The sequence below is a fragment of the Neolamprologus brichardi genome, chromosome 22 (genome assembly GCF_056152115.1).
Source record: "Neolamprologus brichardi isolate AB-2024 chromosome 22, ASM5615211v1, whole genome shotgun sequence".
Lineage (NCBI taxonomy): Eukaryota > Metazoa > Chordata > Actinopteri > Cichliformes > Cichlidae > Neolamprologus > Neolamprologus brichardi.
This window is the reverse complement of record NC_142124.1, coordinates 19,044,979-19,069,663: the sequence shown is the minus strand read 5'-3', so window position 1 is coordinate 19,069,663 and position 24,685 is coordinate 19,044,979. Positions and strand designations below refer to the sequence as shown.

General features: G+C 41.0%; 1 protein-coding gene across 1 annotated transcript; it reads right to left on the bottom strand.

Annotated features, from left to right (window-relative positions):
- Positions 1-2,347: 2,347 nt before the first annotated feature.
- Positions 2,348-22,852, bottom strand: galnt4 (polypeptide N-acetylgalactosaminyltransferase 4). The gene is made up of 11 exons (XM_006787724.3): positions 22,708-22,852; positions 19,420-19,872; positions 16,376-16,545; positions 14,892-15,081; positions 14,562-14,747; positions 11,238-11,355; positions 7,939-8,115; positions 6,354-6,485; positions 5,325-5,435; positions 4,028-4,180; positions 2,348-3,945 (listed from the first exon to the last, which is right to left on the bottom strand). Exons 2-11 carry the CDS (start codon positions 19,803-19,805, stop codon positions 3,814-3,816), a joined length of 1,755 nt encoding a protein of 584 aa, XP_006787787.1. The 5' UTR covers positions 19,806-19,872; positions 22,708-22,852; the 3' UTR covers positions 2,348-3,813.
- Positions 22,853-24,685: the final 1,833 nt, after the last annotated feature.

Sequence of the window (24,685 nt, the reverse complement as noted above, 5' to 3'; positions counted from 1 at the left end):
CCTTCACTATGTGCAGCATTATATACATTTCTACTTTTTACATTTTGCAGTGATGGTAAATGGCATCATTCTTAGATAGCACTTTCCTACTATCCTTGAGCACTCATAGCGTTTTATACAACTTCAACCAAGCATTTTTTTGCTTTCTAACATTCCCACACATTCATACTCCAGTGAACACATCTGAGAACAAAATGTTGGGGTTCAGTATCTCATTCAAGGATACTTAAGACCGGAGGAATCAAACCACCAACCTTCCCGAGCTACAGCCACCCCATGTGATATCATGGGAGGCATCTGTTCCTATAGGACTGGTGTGGATCCTGGCTTCCTCTCCCCCCTAGGCTACTTTTAATGATCCCACATTTTAAAATATGAATTTACTGAATAAAGTTTGTCATTTCATCTGCACTTTTTGTGGTCACACCTTGTTTTCAGGTCTATGACAGATCATTAATTATTACGCTATTCATAAAATTATAGTAGGGTGTATCTTGGGAATGTATCAATCATTAAAGCGTAGGAGTAAGTGGGCTTGTTTTCATTCAGTACATTAGAATACAATAGGAACAACCACATGATTTATCATGCAAGATCTGTTCAGTTGAACCAAACCCTTGTCAACCTTTCACCGACACATCTTGTCATGAAAGCCAAGTGACACAAATGCCCGTGGACCTGTGGATGAAAAAACAACATAGGAACCATGGCTGAGTTTTCTAATGACTAATGGATTTTTAAAAGAAAAGAAAACACAGCACCCAGCTGTCACTGAACCACTAAAAGTTGCCTATCTTTGTTGCATCCTATAGCTTTATTGTGTATATTGTGTTACCTTAAAGGAGTATTCTTTTATTTTGTTAGCTTTTTTATACCACATACTTAGAATAAGTGTACTTTGGAAAGGTTTTTTTTCTTAAGTAAGAAGGTCCAAGGATATATTAGTGATACATCAGATTCTTGAATATCCAAATTTATTGCATCTATAATTATAAGATCTGTTGGGCCATTGTCATCATTCAGCCTCTAAACATCAAAAACCGTCCATACACCAATGCAGATGCTTACCAAAGATGTCCTCTGCATGCCTATGTAGATATCCAATTCAAAATAACTTATGATTAATGTTCCATCCATCCATTATAATATACTATTGATACTTATTCTCTTCCGCTTATCCTTTTCAGGGTCACGGGGAGACTGGAGCCTACCTCAGCTACCATAGGGCGAGAGGCAGGGTGCACCCTGGACAGGGTGCCGGTCTGTCACAGGTTCCACACCCACTTTCACAAGTATGGCAATTTAGAATGACCAATTAATCTAACCCCACTAACTAATTAGTGATTAATGATTCTATGAATAATTGTAATTCCTGAACAGTTTTATATAATATTAAAACAAACGTGCTTTTCTTTCAAAAACAGGGACTTTTAAGTGATGCTGAACATTTCAGCTGTCGTGTGTTTCCTACCTCCTTTTTAAATTGTTCTCCTCCCTCTGTCTCACCCAGCATTTTGCAACAGGACTCGGCAATTAGATAAAACATACATATAGTACCAATAGTTTTTTTAGTGAAAATATAATGCAGTGGTTCTATGCTGTGGGGCAAAAAGTCGCTCCAGGAGGCAAACCTGGCTGAGTGAATACAATTTCTATAGAAAAAAAATAGAACAATAAAGTTTGCCGATGGCATCTGGCTGGCCTTTCCTTTGATAAAATTCAACCTGGATCAATTTCTATTAATAACTAATAGAAAATATTGGGTGTAGGCATCGACTTTTTCCCTCATTCATTGACATTCTCACATAATTCTAGATTTACTGAAACATGAATTGAGAACAGAGAGAGCAAACCACATATTGTTGCTTGTGTATATTTGTGAGCCCGGAGGGGGGGGGGGGGGGGGGGTGGAAAAGTAAACTAGATATTAGCCAGAACATTTAATATCATTTTGGTATTGTTTCCACAGTCGGCAATCAAGATCCTTCTCTGTCACCTGCCATTAGCGGTCAGTACTGATTTGCTACCAGTAGGTGGTGCCAAATTATTATGAATGCTGCAGTCCATGAGTGCAGAGGTGAGCTGTGTGGATTACAGGCAGTAGCAGCTTTTCAGTCTTTGGTTGTTCAAATGTCAAATGCATGTTGTCGCTTAAACCATGACGACAACAACAACAACAACAACAACAACAACAAAAAGTACACATTCACACCTAGTGTAGCTGCAGCAGCTCACACTTTTCTCCTTTTGCTACACCTGGCATTTCATATAACGAAAAAACTTCTTCCTCATTTCTGACAATGCGCTGTTTGTGCAGGCGAGTAAAACAAAAGGCATGTGTGTTTGTGGTTAGTCTTTTATTCTTTCAATCATCCCAGCAGTCATTTTATTTAGAAAAATCCTTCCCCATCCCCAACAGTCCAACCTCTTCTTCATATCAAGTAATCAACTTCCCTTTTGCCTCATCAGTAGTTTTTACTGGTCCCTTTAACCAAGCATTATTTACAAAGTTAACACGCAAAAGGAGTCATCTCACAATTTATCAACTAGTTTGAATATCACATATTCATAAATTCAAATTGCCATTGAGACCAAATGTAATTCAGTGGGAATGAATAGCAAAAAAATGCTATTCACCAGTCATTTTGCCAACAGTTTCACTGAATCTCTTGGTCCTTTGATCCCAGTAGAAACACTAATGTGATCTTGAGTGGAAAAAAAGAAGAAAAGAAAACCTAACAGGAGTGTTTTTGATGTAGTTTCAAGTACAGCTTACACACAAGACTCTTAAGAAAACTGGCACAGAGCTGCTCCCTTTAAGGATTCTTGTGACTAAACAAAAAAACAGGCTCTAGTGAGTGTTGTTTGTAGTTTTATAGAATTGAAAAAGCTTTAAATAAATACGATGGCACATTTCATTTCGGCACGCACAGGTTTGTGAGGGATGACAGGTTCTCAAAAGCAAAGTGACAGATGGGTTTAGAGGGTATTCTTAATTTAACACAACAGGGGAGAATAGATCACAACATCCGTGTCAACTCAATAAACCATCTGAGGCAAAGTACACTTTAATAAATACTTCCAATCTCATTCAGAATGTATTCTGCCACGAAACTAGCTCCATAGACAAAAGCTAGAATTGAGAGGCAGTCTAGTATGACCACAGCTCCTTCCTCTCACATGATGGAGCACGTTAGGAAGCAGCGGGTTTGGGGCAAAACGCTGCCGACCTTACATTCCTAATCCATCGCTTTCCAGCAGCCTGTTTTTCACAATTTTTTTAAAAACAAATATGAGGACATAATAAAAATAATCAATATTAATTGCACTTTAAGGCATTATTCTATAGTGCATGGTGATTTTCTGATCATGTTTCGATCAAGAAACTGGCTTTAATCTCTTTGAAGGCACTGCTTCGTGTGCTACACATCTCGCTGCTTTCAAGTTGTTACAAAACCCGAGACGGCAATGACACTTCAGGTGTGCTGTGTACTCCACTCTAGCTGTAGAGGCACTTGGATGAAAGCAACAACAACAAAAAAAGTCTTAAATTCAGCTGGTGTTCTTTAAAAAAAGACCTCACCTCTGTAGATATTCACAAAGGTTTAAAAGCACTGGACTGAGTGAGTCATTGGCTTAAAGTGACTTTCTCCAACACCTCTTTTTTTTTCTTTTTTTCCCCCCATTTCCATTCAGTGCAGACTTGAAAAGTAACCGAAATGGGAGCAGCGGGGTCATACCTCCGCTACAGTATTTGCACTGTGGTCACGGAAGGCCACTTAAGGTTCCCTGCTACTATCTAGCTTCCTCCCACTACCACTCAAACTTCCACTGCTGGGTTTTGTCCCCTGGGACGCAGCGCCTCATCTGAGCATCCGTGCGGCCCGTCGTTGTGCGGTAGGCTGTCACGCACATGTCTGAGTGTGGATGATAGATGGTCCTGTCCTGAAAGGTTGGAAGTTAAAAGCGTGGAGTCAGTTTACAGTAAACTGTGAACCTGTGGCACACACATTCATGAATCCCTTACCTCTTTGAACTCCCAGATGAGACTGGGAGGTCTGACTTCCTCATCACGGGGGCAGTGCCTCATTCCGATGGAGGTCTGTCCTTCCAGTACTTCGGCACACAGCTCTGTCACAGAGTTGAAACGGATCTCCTTTTGAGATGTGTATTCAAAATACTGGAGCGAGAAAGAGACACAGTTATTTGGCCATTTTTTCTCCATTTACAGTTAAAATGTATTTCTTTGACACAAGCTTATATTCACACATTTCTCTGAAAAGAAGCAGAGACCTTCTTCTTTCTTCTGCTACATCTGTCTTTTGTGTAGAAAGCCAATTAGTGCAGTTTGGTATTTTTTTTATTACCCACTAGGATTACAGGATGTTTTACTCTGCTGTTGCGCCACGGCTATAAATGCACTATATGGTGCGTCGGCGAGTGTGTCGAGGGATCTCATGAGCAAAGTCGGGGCCTTGGCCCTTTCAATCAAGCAGACATGAGCACAAACCCGACTCTTCCCCTCTGGTGTCATTTCAACAACCTGGTCCGGTGGGACAAAAGATGCAATGCTCCCTGTGCTACCCGTTAAGCGGAGGGTCAGGTAATCAATCTTTATACTTCCCCATCCTTTTCTTCACATCTCATACATCTTTCAGTTGCACTGGGGCCCCGTTATGGTCGTTTCTAATAAAAGACTTACTCGGGGTCCACTGTCTCTGGCTTCAAACTTATTTATCCAGGCTGTGCCATTCATTCTGCCCGTGAGGCTCATGTATCTTTTAAATGGAACGTGGTTCTTATGTGTGCCAGGAAAAGGGGCAGGATCGAGGTGGTGAAGGGCCTTCAGGTTTTTGTTTCACTGAGAAGCCATTCAAACATTGATTTTCAGTCACACATGGCGCTTTTTGTGACTGAGGACACCTGATGCGGCGCATCAATGGGGTAATCAGAGATAACAGCCAGGTTGAAGATCCACAGAAAGAAGTTCTGCCTATTGTCTGACTCCAACATTAAATATACATTCTTGCAGATAAATAATCTGGTGCTTTCTAAACCAGCCGTTACTGGAATTGGAAAAAGAAATGTGCACCTTTTTTTCCAGCTATGTTTGGATGCAATACCACATTCAGTTTTCCATTCATTACATTCAAGTCATGTTGGACACACCAGCAGAGAGTAATTTTCTGGTGTGAATCAACTGTGGCAGCTTGTTTTAGGGGTTAGCAGAAAGTCTTGACATTTCAAGATATATCTCCCACGGGGGCCACAAGAAGCTGTGGGATTGTGTCAAGAAAGAATAAACACTGAAATGCCTGACGTACCTGGTTGCCTCCTTGGCCGTGGCAGCCGAAAAGAGAAATCTGGGAACCTGTGGGACTGTGCTCTGGAGCGTTGTAGTCAAGGCACTCTGAATGTATTCCTGAGCTACGCACCTGGCAGGAAGAGAGCAGCAAATATTAATAACAAGTGAAATGCGGCACTGTTTATCGATTCCTGTGAGGACTCTTTTTTTCTTGGATTTATTCTTTGCTGGCAGGTTAGACTTTAAGGCCACGTAGGATGCAACACCCCTGAAGATGGTGGATTCAGTCATCTGATTAAATCATTAAATGACGGTATATCAACAGGAAGCGAAAACAAATTGAACCTTTGCCATTTTGCTTATTTTCCACATCAGTACACATATATTAATCAATATGAAATAAAACTTACTTTCGCCCAGTTTCATAAGAAAATGTAAATTTTTCTTTGTCTGAGTAATGCCGTTCTTTCAGGTTTTGTCACCGTGTACCTGTAGTGTGGGTGTGCATGCAAATTTCAGACAGTTCTGACAGCAGAACATTTGAGATTTCGGACGATGCCCTCGCTGTAGCATTTGACTTCACAGCTGTCACTGGGAAATGTGTGTCGACGTGGACAGGTGGTGGATTTTTGGACATTATAACTAAAGAAGAAATCTTTGAGGGAATTTTCTTTTTCGCTTCAGAAAAAATCAGAAACATTGCTGTGGCTAAAATGTAATTGTTTTAAAATCCAACACTGAGCCAAGAGCAATTTTTCTGTAAAGCATTTTATAACAGGAGACTTCACCAGATGTCTGAATTAGAAAGGTCTTGAGCCCAGTCAAATGGATTTCAAAGCCTTGCCACTTTCAACGGAGTTTTCTCATATCATGTCTCACCCGAATACTTTTGTTTCACACTTGAATGATGAATGAAGACACAGCCGCATTGCTGTCTTTTATAAATCACAACAAGATCTGCCATCAGTCCAAAAACTAAATAATTAATCTTGCACTAACGGGATCAATAACAGAATTCAGACACAGCATCTGAAAAGGAGACACTTACAGCCCCGTGCCAGCCCTCCCTGTCCTCGGGTACATGTAGTTCAGGGTAGATATTCTTCAGATACCACTCAAAGCTGTTGCATTTCAGCTTCTCCCTCAAAAGTAGCCGTTCTGAAATATTCCCATATTTCTCCTGTGAAGCAACCACACAATGCATGAGTCACTGCTGTGGGTGAAAAAGCTGGTTAGATTTAGGAGAGTTTATTAAGAATGGTAAATGGTAAATGGCCTGTATTTGTATAGCGCTTTTCCAGAATGTACATTTATGGACAGTATCGCTTTATTTATACATTGCAGCTACATTTTAATCATTAGAGCATGCACACTTTTCTTTAAATATACACTGTATGGACAAAACTACTGGGTCACTAACACATTACACCTACAGGAGCTACTGGAAACCATGCAATGAAGTTCCCTGTGCAGTTTTTCTGTAGATGTTAATGCCAGAGGTTGTTTGGAGCTCAGCAGAGCATTATTTTTTAAGGCTTTATTAGCCTTACACTATATGTCTGCTCAACCTTGTGAGTTAAACTGATTCTCAGGGCCCATTACTTTTGTACATACAATTTACATAAGAATTTTGACAACACAATTGATGGGTGTTTTCATAAAGGACACAGTTAGACTTTTAAAGCAAATATTTACATCCTGGATATGAGAGGTGAATCCGGCTCCTGTAACTCCAAAAATCAAGTTCAAATAAGAATCTAAGGAAGCCAACTAGGTTATTGCCAACAATGCATGTTTTAAATAGCTGTGTTTGCTAAGGCGTGAAGTCTACCCTAGGAGTCTAGAGTTATTCCTTTGGCATGTTTGAGGATGGATTATAACAAGACAACACCGCCTAACACACACACACACACACACACACACACACACACACTAAACTAATTCAATCATAAGATTTCTGATCTATCGAGTACTTTTTCTTTGTGATCCTTACTGCATTGTGCTCCCAATCTCAAAATTAACAAGAAAAAATATTTAAAATAAATGAACAAAAAAAACAACATAAAACAATAATTCCTTATAGAAAATACATTTATAACAGCTGTTCTTTCTTTAGAAAAGTGTAAAGAAAAGTTGGAATATCAACATGATTAAATGTATTCAATGAAAATTATATAGCTCATTAATCAAACTAGTCACACGTCTATCGCTCTATAGCTGCATGACAAATTATGACAGCAACGTAATAGACTTGGAGCTGATGATCTTGGTCTGTGCTGTGTTCAATCTCCCCTGACCAGGTAATTTATTGTTTGATCAAAGATCCCTGACATTAATAATGCACTTTTTTTTCAGATAGTTGAAACTGAGATACATGAATCTTTGATGGTGCCCAATACTCAGAACCTGAGAGGCACAGCACTCACACCATACACACACATGTGAACACCCTCAGTACCTCAATACACCTAACCCACTCAGTCAGATACTGATCTTATATCCACACCTACAGGGGGCAGTTAGATGAATCATCTAAATCTGACACCAAAAATAAACTATTCAATTTACTGTCTAAACATGGTGCTGGATAGTGTGACAACATATCAGTGCACGACACATGCAAAGTGTCTTACCTTTCTGGCTGGAGGGTTCCTGTTGTAGAAGTGCTTTTTGTAAGAGTCCATCCAGACCTCTGCAGCTCGGACAGTATTCTGGAGGAAGTTGGGCCGTGCGTAAGGGGCTTTTTTAGGGAACACATGTCCCACGTGCGAGCAGGGATGAATCTCCAGGCTGCCCCCACACTGCCACACCTAAGGGTGGCAGATATGTAAGTAAGTAAAGTAAAATGTATTTATATAGCACCTTTCTAGATAACAACTGTGTCACAACAACAATCAAGAAATAAAAAAAAAATACAAATATTAAAACACAAACTCTTTAGTGGAGTCCACAGATCTCAAATGTTAATGTTACCTGATTTCAAATGAAGTTTCTACAATATGTTAACGTGCTCACAACACGAGTAAAAAACAAACACAATCACGTTTCCAGGATTGTGTTTGTCAGGAAAATTAAGGTCAAGTACAAAGATGGCTGCTGAGCAGCCCAAGCACAAACGATGTGTAATATGGGCTAAAAGTAAGGAGCGACGGAGCAAGTGTCCCTCTCACCCGATGCCTCTAATTGTTTTTATTTTGTAACGTATTTCTCTCTCTCATGCAAGTATCTTTATCTAGTACTTAAACCATAGATGGGTGTGAGATGTGTGCCCCACCAGTAACGCATGTTCTCAGTATTCATGGGTTATCACACCTATCTTCAAACTCAGCCTTACACACATGTCAGGCGACTGCATTTTGCATGCTTGTGTTACTTTTGTCTTTTCCCTAATTTATGTCTTCTCTGCCCTTCATCGTCCTGCCTGCGACCTGGAAATTAATCTCAGTACGCCTTGTCGAAGGACGCCTCAATTCCTACAGGGAAGGAAGGAAGACAGACAAGAGAGGAGGGTTGCTGGAGGAGCTATAATCAAGAATGCACAAGTGTTTGCTTTGCTACCGTATTTTTACCTTCAGTGTTTAAAAAAAACCATGCTACTCAGGTAGAATATGTAAACAATAGTAGGAAGAGGACACTTTTAAACAACCAGTCTTTTTTTATTCATACATTTCTTTCAGTGGATGATCAAACAGTCTGCCCTTCACTTCTTATGTGTGATTAAAATGAGCCATATTGCAAATTTAATCAAAAGTAGCCGGTAACATAAAACATCATGAACACTGTTACACCTGCAGTCATAAAAATGCAGCAGCGGTTGGGCTATAACAAAACAATTTACGACCAAGCTTTGCCACATCTAGGATTAAACTGACATTGATTTAAAATGAGGCTCCAAGGCAAGGATGTCTCATATTGTTAAAACACCTGTAGCCTCAGCTCCTTGATCCTCGTGTCCTTTCCTCCTCACATCTTTAGTGGGAAGGATTAAAATGCAAGGAAAAGGAGTCGAGAATGTAAAATTTGAGTAATGGGAAACGGAAATACCTGTCCACAGGCAGACATATAAAGATTTATCAAAGGTGCCTGAGAAGGTTGTTTCCACTGCTGAAGATTTTTCCAAAACAACATTTTGCAAAAACTCACAAGGTAAAAACATTACCAGCTTCACCTCACTGCTGGTAAACAATTATAGACCACATGGAGACCCTTCACATGGGACAGCGGAGGGTTGGGGGATTACTAACACTTGGGCCACCTATTTCCTGTACATTTGACTTGATGGACCTCAACCATCTTTAATGGGTGCCTTTGACACCTGTGTAATTTTTTTCCACTTTGGACTGCATCATCCACAGTGAATCTTTTTCCCAGCAGCCCCCCTGACACGAAATCGTGGGCAAAGACAGCTGTTACTAATCGCCTTAATGAGGGCTCAGCACTGAAACAGATCAGAACCGTCATGACTACAGTAGTAACACCTGTGTTTGACTACTACATTTTGTCAAATGGCTGCTGTGAAATAAGTCTATTGTGGTGTGTTTTGACAATAACACTGTGCACAGTTTTCCATCAAATATTACAACATGGTGATTCAGCTTCTTAACATTATTTTTAAGTCCTTATATTATAGGAACAGCTTGAGAGAGACAGGTCATGGGGAAAAAACAGAGGTGGTGGTAAGCCGCACAGCTGCTGCTGTACGTTGGTGTAAGGTTGGTGCACTGGGCATGTGCTGTATCTGTAAGCTGTTGGTCGCCACATGATTCCGTTTAACTTTATGTGTATCGGTCCACCTTGTCTTGATGTTCCTTTTAAACAAAGATTACAAAACATGATCTACTACAGGTATTATCTGAATGAAGAAACTGTGCTTTATCAATCTTACCACAAAGGTTCAACACATACTTTTGTGAGTCATACAGCTGCATTTATAATAGAACCTACACAGACAATATCTTTTTACCTTACATTAATTAATGGCTGGATCGTTCACCATTGATCAAACAAAAGATTAACATCCTTAAAGAAATGGTCTGGTATTGATTTAGTGCTTGTCTACACAAGTCTTATTAACCATTTACCCACACATTCACCTAAGTGCTTTTTTAATTTCCACACTCGCACTCCGCATTGGGGTTCAGTTTCTTACCTAAAGATAATTTGACATGCAGGTTGGAGGAGCCAGAGATCAAAATACTGACCTTGTGATTAGTAAATGACCCACTCTACCTCCTCCTACACAAGGCAAAGCCATTATCATATGTCCATAGGCAAACAGCTAATGCAAGACAGTCCTTTCCATCTTAATTCAGAAAGCATTTTACACCGCACCACTATTTTTCAGCACTCCAAAAAAAGAGACCTAGAAACCAATTCACTAAACATAAATTATGTATGGGAAAAAGTCCCGGTGAGAGGCATTTTTGTTTCCACATGCATAACATATCACTCAGCTGAACAGCCCATTCTTCTTCACAATGCAGACAAATACACACTATAAATCATACACACACAATTTACATTCCTAATCTTGCATGCTCCTGCTTAAAATCTGTGCCAGCTTGATTGACGCCAGCAAGTGAAAAGTGACACCAACATCACAACAAGGTATCAGCCAATATAAGGCTGCAGTTTCACATACCCTGACTGACTGTGATCTGACACTGACTCACGCCAACTATGCACCAGCGTGCACAGGATAAACATTTTCTAACTAAATTTAATGATCTTTCTCTCTGCTCTCTATCGCAGTAAAAAAAAAAAGCTGAGTAAAGATATGGTTTGTCTGGATCTGGTAACAAAGCAACTCAGATTAGTGAGTCTTTCGCAAAATGTTTTAAAAGAACCACTCAGGTCTAATATCGATTAAGTGGCCCTGTGGGGGCTAAGCAGACACTTCACTGTGATTCTGAGTGATGGAAAATTAACTCACCCTGAAAGAGAGCTCCAGGTTTTCTCCTCCCCACACATCCATGCCCATGTCATACGTGCCCAGATACTCAAAGTAGGCCTTGCTAACAGCAAATAATCCCCCGGCCATAGTAGGAGACCTGTGAGAATACAAGAAAAACAAGATCATTTTTATCATGGCCATGTTCAATCCCGTTACACAGAAAACTCAGCGATTCCCTCTGCGCAAGTAGTTGGGGATAGTGGGGAGAAGAAAAAAAAAAACTTCCTTCAACAGGAAGAAATGTCTGGTTGAAACAGGCTTAAGGACGGCAGCCATTTGCCTTGAGCAGTTGGGGTTAGAGGAAAGCTATGAAAAAAAGGCTCTGAAACAAAAATTACAGAAAGGGACACAAAAAAAGATGACAGGGAGAAAAATAACACAAATTATGGAACAGAAGATACAACGTTACTGAACTGTAACAGTGTCATACAAGTGAACATCGGTATGTAACCTTTCACTCAATGAATCCAATCAGTTCCAACCAAATCCATGCATCCATACTTGCAGAGACTGACATATGGATGGTTTAGGGTTTCCTAGGTTCAAAACACCTTAAAAGTGGAGCTAGTGCCAGTCTCTGAATTAAATAGGGAGCTGGTTCCCCAGGAAAGAGGTTTATAGTCAAAGGCTCTAAGAACCACAAGTGAACCTGCCCTCTGGCAGCAGAGTGCTCTACTGGGATAATACGGTACCACTGTCCTTAAGATATGGTGGGGTTTTGGTTCATTAAAGGCTTTATGTGTGAGGAGTATGCCAATGACAATAAGATAATTTGGGAGATATATCATTTCTTATGCTTTATTCTGATTATCTGAAAGCTTATACAGTGGGGCAAAAAAGTATTTAGTCAGCCACCGATTGTGCAAGTTCCCCCACTTAAAATGATGACAGAGGTCAGTAATTTGCACCAGAGGTACACTTCAACTGTGAGAGACAGAATGTGAAAAAAAAATCCATGAATTCACATGGTAGGATTTGTAAAGAATTTATTCGTAAATCAGGGTGGAAAATAAGTATTTGATCAATAACAAAAATACAACTCAATACTTTGTAACATAACCTTTGTTGGCAATAACAGAGGTCAAACGTTTACTATAGGTCTTTACCAGGTTTGCACACACAGTAGCTGGTATTTTGGCCCATTCCTCCATGCAGATCTTCTCAAGAGCAGTGATGTTTTGGGGATGTCGCCGAGCAACACGGACTTTCAACTCCCGCCACAGATTTTCTATGGGGTTGAGGTCTGGAGACTGGCTAGGCCACTCCAGGACTTTCAAATGCTTCTTACGGAGCCACTCCTTTGTTGCCCGGGCGGTGTGTTTTGGATCATTGTCATGTTGGAAGACCCAGCCTCGTTTCATCTTCAAAGTTCTCACTGATGGAAGGAGGTTTTGGCTCAAAATCTCACGATACTTGGCCCCATTCATTCTGTCCTTAACACGGATCAGTCGTCCTGTCCCCTTGGCAGAAAAACAGCCCCATAGCATGATGTTTCCACCCCCATGCTTCACAGTAGGTATGGTGTTCTTGGGATGCAACTCAGTATTCTTCTTCCTCCAAACACGACGAGTTGAGTTTATACCAAAAAGTTCTACTTTGGTTTCATCTGACCACATGACATTCTCCCAATCCTCTGCTGTATCATCCATGTGCTCTCTGTCAAACTTCAGACGGGCCTGGACATGCACTGGCTTCAGCAGCGGAACACGTCTGGCACTGCGGGATTTGATTCCCTGCCATTGTAGTGTGTTACTGATGGTGACCTTTGTTACTTTGGTCCCAGCTCTCTGCAGGTCATTCACCAGGTCCCCCCGTGTGGTTCTGGGATCTTTGCTCACCGTTCTCATAATCATTTTGACCCCACGGGATGAGATCTTGCGTGGAGCCCCAGATCGAGGGAGATTATCAGTGGTCTTGTATGTCTTCCATTTTCTGATGATTGCTCCCACAGTTGATTTTTTCACACCAAGCTGCTTGCCTATTGTAGATTCACTCTTCCCAGTCTGGTGCAGGTCTACAATTCTTTTCCTGGTGTCCTTCGAAAGCTCTTTGGTCTTGGCCATGGCGGAGTTTGGAGTCTGACTGGTTGAGGCTGTGGACAGGTGTCTTTTATACAGATGATGAGGTCAAACAGGTGCCATTCATACAGGTAACGAGTGGGGGACAGAAAAGCTTCTTACAGAAGACGTTACAGGTCTGTGAGAGCCAGGGATTTTCCTTGTTTGAGGTGACCAAATACTTATTTTCCACCCTGATTTATGAATAAATTCTTTACAAATCCTACCATGTGAATTCATGGATTTTTTTTTCACATTCTGTCTCTCACAGTTGAAGTGTACCTCTGGTGCAAATTACTGACCTCTGTCATCATTTTAAGTGGGGGAACTTGCACAATCGGTGGCTGACTAAATACTTTTTTGCCCCACTGTAAGAGAACTGCTGCGACATCTTGATATTAACAAGTGTAAATAGTCCAGCTTAGAAGTTTAAAAAAAAAGCTATAATTAAGTCCATAAGTTTCTGGATAATGACAGGACTTTTGTAATTTTTGTAATTGCAGACTTTCAAATTTTTTTCAACTGTTTAAGCAAAATTAACTACATTAACTGTTTACGAAATTGTGCACGTAAGACGAACTGGAAACTGATGAATACAAACTAAACTGTCCTGGTGAGGCTAATTTAATATCAGTGTTTTTTACCTGTATTAAAATGTTGTGTCAGTGGTGTCAAATGCAGCAAAGAGATGAGAGGACGGGAATATAGACAAGTTGATTAACTGAGGCTATGAGAAAATGATAAGTTAGCAGGAAGCATAATGGATTTCCCAGTGTTTTAAAGATCAATCACACAGTGAGGATTTCTCCTGACTCAAAATGGGCATTTGGGGAATGACTATGAATACAAACACTACTGGTCTCAATAAAGTTAAAACAGTCTCTGTTACCTCACTTAACAGTGGTCTATCTAGTTTCATATTACTCTGGCCATTCAGTGTTGCATGTTAATCTTGAGTAAATGAAATCCTCCTTTTAAAAAAAAACAGCCACGATGCTTTTTATTTGGGGGAAAGACAAAACATCTTTTGGGGAAGCAATATTTTTATGTGCTGGGCAAACCCTAAAAATTTGAGGGTTTAATAAAAGTATAATTTAATAAGCAAGTAAAAAGTAATAAAGTATGCAAAGTGACAAATTAGTAATTAAAGGTAGATTACGCTTCATGAGAGCAGATCTCTTCACTGATATGTGTCAAGCTGATAAAGTGATCTGAAAGTAGGCCTTGGAAAGTACCATACTGTTACCTGATGGGGTCAATGCGAGACTTGCGCCTCTTGCGTTCAATTTCAGGGACAGAGTGCCACTGAAAGGTGAGTCTCCAGTCAAATCCTCCGATCATTGGCTCATCTGTTTGCATGTAAAACTCAAACGTGTTCCAGTCGATGGTGTCGATCACAGGGCACACGATGGTACTCGCATTCTCAGAAATCCTAAGAGACCATAACAGGCAGAAAGGAGGGTGGCAGGAAAAATGAAAAGAAGGGGGGAAGAAAAGTTGATTCAATGTGAGTCTTAAAGCTTAAAAACAATTTCTTCCTTTTTCGGTTAAGGTTGTTAAAAATGTATTTAGACACCTTTCCAACAGAGGCTCAATCCAGCCAGGAACACACTCACAGTGGCAGTCAAGAAATGTCAGCACGTCACCAGTGGCATAGGTGGCGCCAATGAGACGTGCACGAACCAGCCCCTCCCTTTTGTTGGTGCGGATAAGACGCACACGTTGCAGATCACTGATGTAGTCGGCTAGCTTGGATTTCAGGTAGCCTATTTTTGTAATGCAAACACAAAGAAATCATGATATCAAATGATTTAGTATTAAAACAAGTGGACAGACACACAGGTACTTCTATATTTACGGATTATGAAGTGAAATGTTCATCAGCTCTTGACACAAAACAATCATCTTGTCACCAACTTATTACTCCTTCATTTGTGTTTTATTGGCTGCTCATGCGTCATTACTACAGAACTGCATACTAGTCCCTGATGATTTGGGAAATACCAGCACCCTGTTTTATTGCATATTTATCATGTTTATTCAGGCAACGCTGGTATCAAAAATAGTAGTAGGTGATTCATGCAGTTTTAAACACACGTCAACACTAAAACTTGATACGCTAGATCCGGTTTAGCCAGCGTTAATGGGGAAAGCTGTCACTCCTCCAGCAGCCGGCTGTCTGGTTTAGGAGTGGCATGTCTAACATTCCAATTGGTCAGAGTGGCTGGAGGAAAGGAAATGATGTCACTGCAACTCAGTGCTCAGTGAGGTCATCTTTATGGTGTAATGTCTCTGATCCGCACAGACTAGTCTTGCTGTGACCAAATACTAATTCCATTAAGACAGACAGACATCAAGCACCTCCTATATCCAGTTTCTGAGGTGTAGTAGTATCATTCTTAGAGTCAGCACAAGTCAGCAGACAGCAGAGAATCCATTTACTGATGAAAACTGCGAGATGTGACTGAAAGCACCCCAAAAGCCAGGGGCAGATGCAGAGTGTAGGCTGTTTTGCTACTGTTGTGCTGTTCCTGAGGTCCAAATGTTCCTGCTTAAGTTCCCGACTTGCTTATAAAGATGCTGGCTAAAGATTTATATTGCTTTGTTCTTAAATGACAAAATAACAAAATTTACTGGAAACAAACTCACACAATCACAATTTTAAACACAACCTTTTTTTTTAATTTAATTACCTGGCCAAGTTTTAAATTTCTTATCCTTCCTGAGCAGATTTATCTGCTCTGGGAATATTGTCAGGACAGGAAATGTGTCAGGACTTGTTTCAGAGGACTGTTTTTTTTCTAATTGCTCTATTCAAAGGCATTCACTATTCATCCCACTATAGACAGCATCTTTATTTCTATATATAGCAGGCTCCTTCTTGAATCGTCTTTTGTACTTTGTCACTGTGCCAAAATCAAAGCGGCACGCAAATGAGGTTTGGTTCAACTGGTTTACTAAACTAGGCCGAGGCTGTCAGTCAGCTTTGTTGCACAGCTCGTAGGACAACTTTTTGCCCATTTTACTTGTACAGAGACAAAATTACACACGCTTACAAACCTCGGTCACTGAAATCATCGACGAGGATGATCTCTTTCAAGAGGACGGCAGGCGTGGTTTCCAGCACGCTGTGAATGGTCCTCAGCAGGGTGGACCAGGCCTCATTGTAGAAGGCTATGATCACAGAGGTGGTAGGTAAATGTCGGTAGTCAAACTTCTTACTTCGGCATCTGAGGCATGCAAGTGTGTTTGTGTGGGTGGAGGGAGAGACAGAGTTGACACAAGCTTTAGTGTACTGTATATTCATGGAGACACAACAGCACTGTAAATGAACTCATACAAGCATGAAATTATTTTTCATATGGCCAGAGCAGGCTCAGCGACAAGTGTGGCAGGAGGAGGCTTCTGGTCCTAATCCAGATGGCACTCATTAAAACAATAAAGAGAAGCAGAAATATGGATGGGGGTAGGGAGCGTATTACACCAATGAGCAACATACCACAGCAGCACTCTGGGAGAGATGGGGGGGGTGAAAAAAAAATTGGGACCAAACAGAGAGCGAGGAGAAATACTGAGAAATCAAAAGCTGGAAAATGGAGAAAGAGAGAGCAAAATATGACACAGAAAGGCAGGAGAAACACTAAAAAAAGGGGGTAAAATGTTTCTGTAAGCATAAGACTGTGAAAGCACAAAATTGGCACCGATTTTTAGCAATTTTGTAGTCAGAGTTCCAATTTACAAATATGACATTGCTGGAAGTGAGTTGGACACAACAAATCAAATGAGCTACTTCGCCCTCCCCTCAGAAGCACTGTGTTTATAGTGCTGCAGTTTCATCACAAGAGAGCCTAAAGCTAATCCGCTAAAAAAAAAAAAAAAAAAAAAAAGACACCTGCTGGAGGAAACGGGAAAATAGTAATGGACTAGGTGCAGAACCACAACAAACATATACACCACTTCAAAATGAATAAACCTGGGAGGACATGACCCATTTGCTTACAGATTCACAAGCCCTAAAGCCAAACAAAAAGACGAGCACATCTGGAGAAGTCTGACAAGAAGAATGAGAATTTACTGTTCTTAGATCTTACCGAGTGTAATAACAGCCAGTCGTGGCCATAATTTAGTCCTACGGCATGTTATCTGACAAGCAGCGGAAGTATATCAGCTGACATAACAACAAAACAAGTGCATAAATATATAATATGTTCATACAGAAAACACCCAGAGCACTGCTGCATCCTGTGTCACATCTGCACTCGTCAAAATGTCCCTTTGCCACTGCTAGGCCCACGTCACCCATCGTTACAAGGAGTTCATCTCTATACAAACTACTGCAAGGAATGCTATTATAGTGAGGTGTGAAAGGGATATGTCATGGTTTAACATTATTTCTGAAAAGGAACAGGGTGTTACTTTCAGCCACTGAGACATTTTCCTCCACCCGGCGAGAGCATCTTTGTGTGTGTGTGTGTCCCAGTGGTGACAAGGGTTACTCCGGTTACACCTAGGTGACCCATGAGACTCATTTTTCCAGCTCCAGTTTAAATAACATTTAGCTTGGGGCATAAAGAGAACAATTGTATTTAGCTGTGATTGCAAATTTGACGCTAAAAATGATCTATAATGCTTTACAAATATACTCCAGGGCATTTAAAACAAACACACGGCCTTTACACAATCGAATGATGGTTCTCGCCAAGTTGATGCTGATGCAACATCTGGGTTTCATTAGCATGAGAGGCAGTAAGCAAAGAGACAAAAGGCCAAAGGGCCGAAGGAGAAACTGCTAATAAAAGACATCACACGGTGTATTTCAGCTGCTGACAACAACCGAGGATGAAATGAATCAAATCAGGCAAAAAGCCTCTTACAACAACTTCACCAAGCCCTGCACTGGATCACACGAGCCTTCATGCTTGTCTCTAACTGTCAGTGAAAACGTGATTCCAGTAAAGAGTTCAACTTAATCTCTACTGAGTAATTTGTAACTGTTGTAGCACTGAAGATGCTCCAGGCAATATTCAAGGCCTTGTGTATTAGCAAGGAAAATAGAAAGCGTTTAAAAAAAAAACAATTTAAGTGACTTTTCTCTCGACTGGTTGTCAGATGCCATCACTCAGTAACAGTGTTGGGCAGTAACGGAATACATGTACCGCCGTTACGTATTTAAAATACAAAATATGAGTAACTGTATTCCGTTACAGTTACCGTTTAAAAAGGTGGTATTTAGAATACAGTTACTTTGTTGAAATAAATGGATTACACGGCGGTACTTCCCTGTTTCATATTGTCGCAGGTCAGGACTGTTTGGGTTTTGTTTGACAGCTATGTTCTATTGTTCCAGGCGGCAGCGTTACGGTTGCCATGGTTACAGGGTGACGCTCTCTCTCTCTGAGTGTTTCCTGTGTGAGAGAGCGCCTTTTTGTTGTTGTTGTGCTAAGCTAATAGGCAGAATGCTACAGGTATGGCTCTAAAGAATGTAGCATCATAGGCAGTGTAGTCCGTGCTGCAGGGAGAATGGACTGCCATACCCGTTATGTGTCTGTGAGCGCGAGGTGGGAGAAAAAGGAAAAGTACGAGCTGTCATCGAGCAAAAACGGGAGCTGGAAGCATGTAAATATAATAATAACCACTGCAGCCAAGAAGAGTGCCTGAGGAGCCCAGTTGTAAGTAAGCTATTAAGACTCGACTGTACACCGTGTTCGTGTTTTCCTCCAAAAACAATAAGTTCCTTTGGAGCAGCCGTTCAACGCCTCTCTTTGTCTCTCGCAAGCAAAGTTGACCCAGACAACAAAGTAAAGCTATTTTTTGGCTACGAGCCCAACACAGAACCCACCGTATTAGCCAGAGGTCCCTTTACTACGGTTCGGAGCCTCGGACCTTCAGTAACAGTAATAAATCACAGCAATAGTACATTCACGTAGTTGTAAACAGCATGATAATATATTAAGTAATCCAAAGTATTCAGAGTAACGCAACGGAATACGTTACAGAATACATTTCGGGGCATGTATTCTGTATTCTGTAATGGAATACGTTTTAAAAGTAACCCTCCCAACACTAAGTAACTAATGGATTATTCTTGTTTTTTCTGTACTCACTCTTTCATCCTGTGGTCCTGGATGTGCCGATGGAGGGAGATCTTGTCGCTGACATAAATATTGATGGCGTAGTGCTCCACGCTGTCCTGCTCCTGCTTCTTTTCTTCAGGGCTCAGGTTGAGGTGTGTGGCCCGGCCCCACTCCCCTGGTGCATTGTTGTCTGGTGGTGATTTAATGTACAGAGGCCTAGCCAGCTGCTCATCATTCCCAGTCTCCTCTGAGACCAGCTGTCGTGCCTTAAGATTTTGGTCTTTAACCTCATCCTCCACAGAGGAAGAGAAAGGGAAAGAGGAGCGCTCCAACAGCAGATAGCCAAGCCACAGCACCCACAGGAGGAAACCAGCCTTGGCCAGCAAGGCCAGCTTTCGAGAAACACGCCCCCTCATGACAGGAACCACCAAGGAAGGACAGTGACAGGCTGAGCTTCAGGGTGCCCTTACAGGACACAAGCCTCTGGAGGAAAGAAAGAAATAGACAAAAGTTTATAATCACACACATTTTATGTCACATTTTAAAGCAAACCACAAAAGGAGGCGGCTGAGAAACACCGCTGACAGGAGCAGACTATCGGAACTCATCTCAACAAAGCTCTCCCATTAGATAAGGCTTAATCAAGTAAGAACCCAAGTTCTTAATCTAAACACTTACATCCACGAAAGATCGTATCTGCCTCTAAATGCACAAGTGCCCTGAGGACATCGCTCCCATTGACCAGACCAGCGGTAATCAACGCCGACATCATAAATATGCTTGCATGCTCAGGGCCACATTAAGATGCTCATTAAATACAAATTGCAAAGATGGAAGAGGCTAAATTATGGCTCACACGGCAATGTGCTGAATAAATTAAGTCTGTGATGCACTCCAACGAGAGATATGTCAGTCTGATAAAATTAATTAAAACTGAGCTTTTTTATTCCCAGTGAATCGCACTGAGTCTTACCGGAAATGTTTCTCACATCTGTGCCTCATATACAGTCAGATTTTTTTCCCCTAAATCCAAAAGTTATATCAAGTCTTTTAAACATTCACCTTTTATAATTCTCCTTCCTTTTCATTTTTGAATACCCTAAACATATATGACACATATTTGCAGCAAAGCAGAAAACACATACTTAAAGACAGTGGTCAAACAGCCAGGTTTAAGCATGCCTTTTGTTTAGATTTGGGTTTAATTCATTGTTAACTTGGAAACCTTTTAAAAGACTTGATTTTTTAAGAATCCGGTCTTTTGAAGGATTTCTCATTTTAAGACTTGTGTTCTCTTCCACTCAGCCAAATTCAAGGCTGATTGGAAGAAACCTTAAAAAACTTTTTTTTTTTTTTTTTTTTAAAAAGAAAGAAATTGGAATAAGAATAGGAAAAAAATGTTATTTTTTGGCTTTTTTGAAAAACAGGATTTGCCCGGGTTAATCGGTACATAAAGACAGCAGTTTCGACATTTGCATTGGCTTAGCCTGCCAAAAGCTACGAGAAGCCTGTGGTAAAAACAGACCACTTAGCTATGTTGACACTGATCTGGATGTAATCACATAATTGTGTTGCATTAATATTAAAGCAGGGTGCCATTTGCCGTAGTGCCAGCTAATGTCAGACAGGCTTAGTGGCAATAATGATTCACACACACACATACATACACAGTCCCACACACCACAGCAGGGCTTCTCCCTCCTCACAGAACAGGCTAATGATGGTTATTTCCAACTTTTACCAAAAGAAAAATGCAAATTATGAGAAAAGCTTGGCTTAAAAAGGCCTTTGAGGAAACGCTTTAAAAGCAAATAGAAAAATCAAAGAGTGCACGCATCCGCAGTGCAGAGTAAAAAAGAAACTCAATTGCCAATGGGAGTCCTTCAAGGCAGCAGCGCAGCCTTTTCACTCCAGTCTGGGCTGTGGCCAGAGAACTCTGGACTCCTGAGGTTTCAAAATGGAGACGCCTGCAAACAAAACCCCCTTTTATTAGCAGTCCATCACACCTTCCACTCTCTCTGAATCTGATAGCCTTACCCAGGGCAGCTGCTTGGATCAAGCGGGGCAGAGGGCTAAGATGCAACGTTAATCCTGACCTGCTTTTTGGTCATGAAACAAAAACACACAAAAAGAAGGGAGACGAAGGATAGCATTGGTTTCCTGGGGTGCATTTTCTGCTGCATGTCCCACCCAGAGAGCAGTGAAAGGATGGGTCAATAGCTGATAAAATAAGACTCTATGTTAGAGTCACTTAAAATTCTGATGTCATGAAGCCCCAACTTCTCTCCACGGTCAGCCTGGAATGAACACTATGTACTGCATACATTGCACGCTTCATTTCCTTGTCAACCAGTCCAGAAACGACAAATAGCTGTAAATGGTGTAATATCCAAGAGGCACAAGCTGAACAGGTTACACAAACAATGCTTGACAAAGCAACTCTTCCCCACCAACCGACTGGCTCTATTTAATTTTAAGAAGACAGGGATCACTGACTCATCTGAGCAACACAAACAGCTCTCAGCTGCACTCTGTGTATATGGTACTGACAGAAAGGAGCCTGGGTGGGATGAGTGATGATGGCAGGCTTAATTTAACTGTTGTCTCTGACACACAAACAAACCCAAACACACTTGAAACACACTTTAAAACAACGCTCCCGCTCCTTGCTTTATTAAAGCTGATAGGTGCTCCAAATGAAAGCAAAAGTAAATCTCGAGTAAACCCCTAACACTGCCATCTCTCTCCCTACGGCCTAGCTGATGATCAAACTTTTATCTTAATTTGTATTTATGAGGAAAGGGGAGCTTTGAGGAAAAGAGAAATAGCAGTGGAGAGAGCGCCTGTCTCGAAAGCTGCAGTCGTAACACGCAAGTTCAGCAACAGGTCTCCGGATCTGTCAAACTAAATCAGTGTTTGGCTCCTAACTAGTCGTACAGTCAGCAGAGAGAGCAAAAGCCTCCGCTGACCCCCCTGGATGAAGGTCGCATTAAACACACGCATAGCACAGCAGCAGCAGCGCGCGCGCGTGTGTGTGAATGTTTGTGTGGGAAGAATAACCTCAACTTTCTACAAAGCCTCCACTTGAATTATCAGCTACTAGAGGCTAAATGACAACCTCTTCCTACTTTCAAAGAAAGTCCACATTAGTTGTAGTGCCAACGTTTTTTAAGTTTAATTACTGCTAAACGAGTAAGAAGCCCAAATAGATTTTATCGACATCGTCAACAGACAAACTGTACTTTGAACTTGACGACACATTGTAGCTGGGAGAGCATTTCTGTGAAGAAAGACGAGGTTAGCTTGTGTTGAGTTTACCTTCGCAACAAGTTACATGTCTCGGAGTTACTTCGAGAGAGTTGAGGCCGTTGTCTGTCAGCCTGGCTGCGGTCTTCTCACACTCAAACCTCTGGCTTGCAGATGTCAGCATACCCACATCCTTTCCTCCACACTGGGTTTCTGACCTCTGTCAAGACAAACTGAAAAACTACAGCGGTTCCGCCGAAACCTTTCAAAATAAAAGTCCAACAATGACAGGAGTTTAACAATAAGTATACATAGGAATAAAACATTAAAAAAACATCTTTATATGTACAGAAGTATTATATGTTTATATATGGTATCATTATCCATTAATCTACGTTACATAAACGTCAATGTGTATTTTTTCAATAACCTAAATAATTCAATGAATAACACACGTAATTGTTCGTTTAAGCTATACGGTACCCTGTGGTTTGTACTTATGTATGTTGTCTACAATAGATTTTTACTTCTTGACATTTCGTCATATTAACTTCCTCATACAAAAACGCGGGGGGTGGGGTGGGGTTGTAGTTGGTACTTCCGGTGTTGTTAGCAACGTCTCCAGTGAAATTGACGAAGTACTTCATGCTAGCCTGTTAGCTATTCATTTGGCTCTGTCTACAACTGAAACCCCACAGGTTTTTAATAACTTTAAACTTTGCATGTGACAGCCTTTATATGTGACTGTCTTTGTATGTAACTTTGGAGTGATGACTATAAACTTTATATCCTGACGTGAGTTTGTCTAAACTTTAATTTGTGCAAAAACTCCGATACCTTTCGAGATAAACACTCGACCTGCACTTGAAAACAATGATCTGAAGCACTTCGTCATTTTACCATGACTTTATAAGAGCCCAAAACGTTTGACTCATGTGTCGCTGCTTTCTAAAAACAGTCATTTTACAAAACGATACACCCACTTAGAAACTCCTGCCACGTTTGTAGTACGTTTATGAGCTGATAACATCAGCTGAATGAATGAACCTTCTATCCAGATGTAAAGAGTGTCACTGTTTGCATATCATGAAGACATAGCAGACATAATGCAAGAGAAAAAAATAACATGAGCTGGTGTTTTACCACAGCAGCAACTGCAACTTTTAATCTTCTTTAAAGAGTTAATTGAATTTAATAGCAGGCTTACAGGTTTGTAATTTTGATGCAACGAGAATTGCATGGAGATCAAAGACTCCAAAGCATGCAATAAAGTCTGTTCAGTGGATTGATGTCAGGATACATGAGGCAAAAATACTGTAGGCGTTGCTTTTTGGTTTGATCGTGATGCCATGTAGTGTCTGACCCCCCCAAAAGAGCAAATGAGAAACCACTGTGATGTTCACAGGAATGCCAAAAGGATCTATGCGCCCCACTGTACAAAGGGACTGTGTAATCCACACAGACACATGCACCAACAGCCCTTCCCTCTGTGCTCTCGCTATTATGAGCTTGGTTTGTTTTCTCATAGTTCCTGGTTCCTGCTCAGGCTGGACCACACTTGCCTAGAGTGTGCAAAGCGCTAGTGCAGCCTGGTTTTTAGGCAGACACCTGCACGGCTTGGTAACTTGCCAATATCCTTTATTCCTCTCGCTCTATACTTTTCCTTTCCGTCTCCCCATTTGAAACCAATTGACACCTCTCTCTGTGAGGGTGATGTGCCCTCATCCGGAACTGAAAAGGGTCCCATTTCCCTGATAGGGATCTCGGGCTTTCACAGCTACAAGGAGGGCTGTTGTACAGGTCTTTCCTCCATTCAAGCTGTCATTTAGTTCACATATGCAACGTGCCCCATTTCCTCTTCATTCTCGTGGCAAAAGTGATTTAATCAGTGTGGAATCTAGTCTTGTTGTGGTTTTTTCAATGTGAGGGAGCTTCAGATTTTCATCAACCTACATTTAAATTTCCTTTAAGCTTATAGCTTAACCTAATTGTGTCATTTGTCATAGGTGCACTACACTGAAATTAAAGAAAGGAGACCCATTTCTTAAGA

Coding starts and splice junctions, on each gene's coding strand:
- galnt4 (XM_006787724.3), bottom strand. CDS start 19,805: ATGAGGGGGCGTGTTTCTCGAAAGCTGGCCTTGCTGGCCAAGGCTGGT. Junction 6,486..7,938: donor GGAACCCTCCAGCCAGAAAG/GTAAGACACTTT, acceptor GTTGCTTCACAG/GAGAAATATGGGAATATTTC. Junction 3,946..4,027: donor TCATCTGGGAGTTCAAAGAG/GTAAGGGATTCA, acceptor CCAACCTTTCAG/GACAGGACCATCTATCATCC.